The sequence below is a fragment of the Scylla paramamosain genome, chromosome 44 (assembly GCF_035594125.1).
Source record: "Scylla paramamosain isolate STU-SP2022 chromosome 44, ASM3559412v1, whole genome shotgun sequence".
Taxonomy (NCBI): Eukaryota; Metazoa; Arthropoda; class Malacostraca; order Decapoda; family Portunidae; genus Scylla; species Scylla paramamosain.
The window spans coordinates 1,767,515-1,770,014 of record NC_087194.1 but is presented as its reverse complement, the minus strand read 5'-3'; the positions used below and the strand labels follow the sequence as shown (position 1 = coordinate 1,770,014).

General features: G+C 41.2%; 2 protein-coding genes across 3 annotated transcripts in view; one reads left to right on the top strand and one right to left on the bottom strand.

Moving 5' to 3' along the window:
* LOC135094173 (neurobeachin-like) overlaps nucleotides 1–2,500 on the bottom strand; it is a 135,264-nt gene that overhangs the window by 43,869 nt on the left and 88,895 nt on the right. The gene's annotated exons all lie outside the window — the stretch shown is intronic.
* Nucleotides 1–2,500, top strand: part of LOC135093993 (adhesive plaque matrix protein-like) — a 6,219-nt gene that overhangs the window by 3,095 nt on the left and 624 nt on the right. For both annotated transcript variants that reach the window (XR_010263536.1, XM_063993679.1), the window contains exons 2-3: nucleotides 594–974; nucleotides 2,184–2,500. The exon at nucleotides 2,184–2,500 is cut by the window's right edge. Coding sequence is in view for 1 of the 2 variants with exons in the window: in XM_063993679.1 (XP_063849749.1) it covers nucleotides 594–974; nucleotides 2,184–2,500 (698 nt within the window). In the remaining variant the exon portion in view is untranslated. The remainder of the gene's footprint in view (nucleotides 1–593; nucleotides 975–2,183) is intronic.

Below are 2,500 nucleotides of genomic sequence, written 5' to 3'. Positions count from 1 at the left end.
TTTTACTTCCGTTTTCTTTCATATTCCTACGTATTCTCATTTTCTATGCAAATAAATACACTTCTCTCGTTTTCTTTAATACTATCACCCCCATCCATTTTCTATGCATATGATTAAAATTTTTCGTTTTCTTTAACAAATGCGGATCTAATTTTTACATAAATAAGTATATACCGTTTTCTTTCCAACAAAAACCCATTTTCTTTGCTAATAACAACACTCAGTCTTCTATTTCAAGATTTACCTGCATTTTCTTTGTATAAACTAACCACAGACTATTCTATTACTAACATTTACCCGTTTTCTATGTCTATATTAACCATACTCCGTTTTCTTTGGCTTATAAGAATACAATCACCCATTTTCTATGTATAAACTAACTAAAAACTATTATATTTTAAACATTCATACATTTTCTATAAGCAAACTCACCGATACCACGTTTTCTATGACTAAAGTAAGCCATATCGCATTTTCTTTCACTTATTCATCGTTTTCTATGACTTATTTAAACCCTAACGACCAAAAAAATTTATATATAACATCCACGTTAGTGTCATAACTAAAATAACTTATATCTCGTTTTCTTTCAGCTATTTCCCGTTTTCTTCGGTATAGTGGCGTGCGTGGGAGGCTACCCCTTTGATCCCTACGCTCCCCTCTACACACCTGCGTTCTACACACCTGCATATGGCCCCTCTTACCACCCCCCACCCCCTCCACCTATCTACAAACCAAAACCTGCAAACGAACCAACATACACACCTATATACACACCCAAATCTGATTCCAAACCTGACTACAAACCTGAATACAAGCCTCCAAGTTACAGGCCCAAACTTGACTACAAACCTACCCCTAGTTACAAGCCCAAGATAGATTACAAACCTGACTACACACCTGCTCCTTCTTACAAGCCTGAAGTGACTTACAAACCTGTTCTCCATTACAAGCCTGAAGTGGAATATGATGAGGTAAGTGTGTGGTCGTTCTCTCTCTGTCTCTCTCTCTCTCTCTCTCTCTCTCTCTCTCTCTCTCTCTCTCTCTCTCTCTCTCTCTCTCTCTCTCTCTCTCTCTCTCTCTCTCTCTCTCTCTATCAGGTTTATCAGTTCAATCAATCAGGCAGTCAGTGAAATCTCTCTCTCTCTCTCTCTCTCTCTCTCTCTCTCTCTCTCTCTCTCTCTCTCTCTCTCTCTCTCTCTCTCTCTCTCTCTAATATATACACAGCCCCGACAGACAGATTAAAGTAAGATTAACTCAGATTTCCAAGTCTCACCTTTGAGAGAGAGAGAGAGAGAGAGAGAGAGAGAGAGAGAGAGAGAGAGAGAGAGAGAGAGAGAGAGAGAGAGAGAGAGAGAGAGAGATCTATATAAGGAATAACTGTAGATTTTCATTTTTATATATATATTTCTTAATTAATTTAGTTTTCTTTGTTTTATTTTGTTCATTTCTTCTTTTCTGTTTTCTCTCTCTCTCTCTCTCTCTCTCTCTCTCTCTCTCTCTCTCTCTCTCTCTCTCTCTCTCTCTCTCTCTCTCTCTCTCTCTCTCTCTCTCTCTCCTTTATATGAACACAAGTATACATAAACATACATGAAAACTACACACACACACACACACACACACACACACACACACACACACACACACACCTGAACACACACCTGGTAGCAGTGTTGCCATCTGGTGTGTATTTCTTTTGTGTGTATGATGTGGAAGAGGTTGTCAATCCCAGATACCAGAGATATACTTGTGTGAGACAGGTCATTCCGCTCTCTCTCTCTCTCTCTCTCTCTCTCTCTCTCTCTCTCTCTCTCTCTCTCTCTCTCTCTCTCTCTCTCTCATACAAACAATTCTCTTATTTTTTTTATTTTTCTTCAATCTTTCTTATTCCTTTCCTTTCCATTTTTCCTGCTCTCCTCTTTTAATCTCTCTCTCTCTCTCTCTCTCTCTCTCTCTCTCTCTCTCTCTCTCTCTCTCTCTCTCTCTCTCTCTCTCTCTCTCTGTCATACACTCCTTCAAAATCCTTTCTTCTTTCTCTCCCTCTTTCAATTCTATCTCCGCCTCCTCCTTCCTCCTCTCCTTCACTGAATCTACAAGAATTATTCCTCCTCCTCCTCTTCCTCCTCCTCCTCCTAGCATCCCTCCCACTCCCTCTTACTTTTCACTCTCTCCCTCTCCTGCAGGACCCTAAACCATACGCCTTCGACTACGGCGTGAAGGATGACTACACTGGAGCCCATTATGGCCACAAGGAGAAATCAGACGGCCAGGAGGTCAAGGGGTCATACTCAGTCGCCCTTCCAGATGGTAGGATACAAACAGTGAAGTACAAGGCCAATCACGAACAAGGATTCCAAGCTGAGGTATCCTACGAAGGGGATCCTATTTATCCTGATTCTAAGGGTCATTCACGCCCTTCAGTACGCCCTTCACGCCCCTCACCCAGCCCTGTGTATTCTAAGGACTATGATGATGCCTACAAGGGGTCCTACAAGGGGTC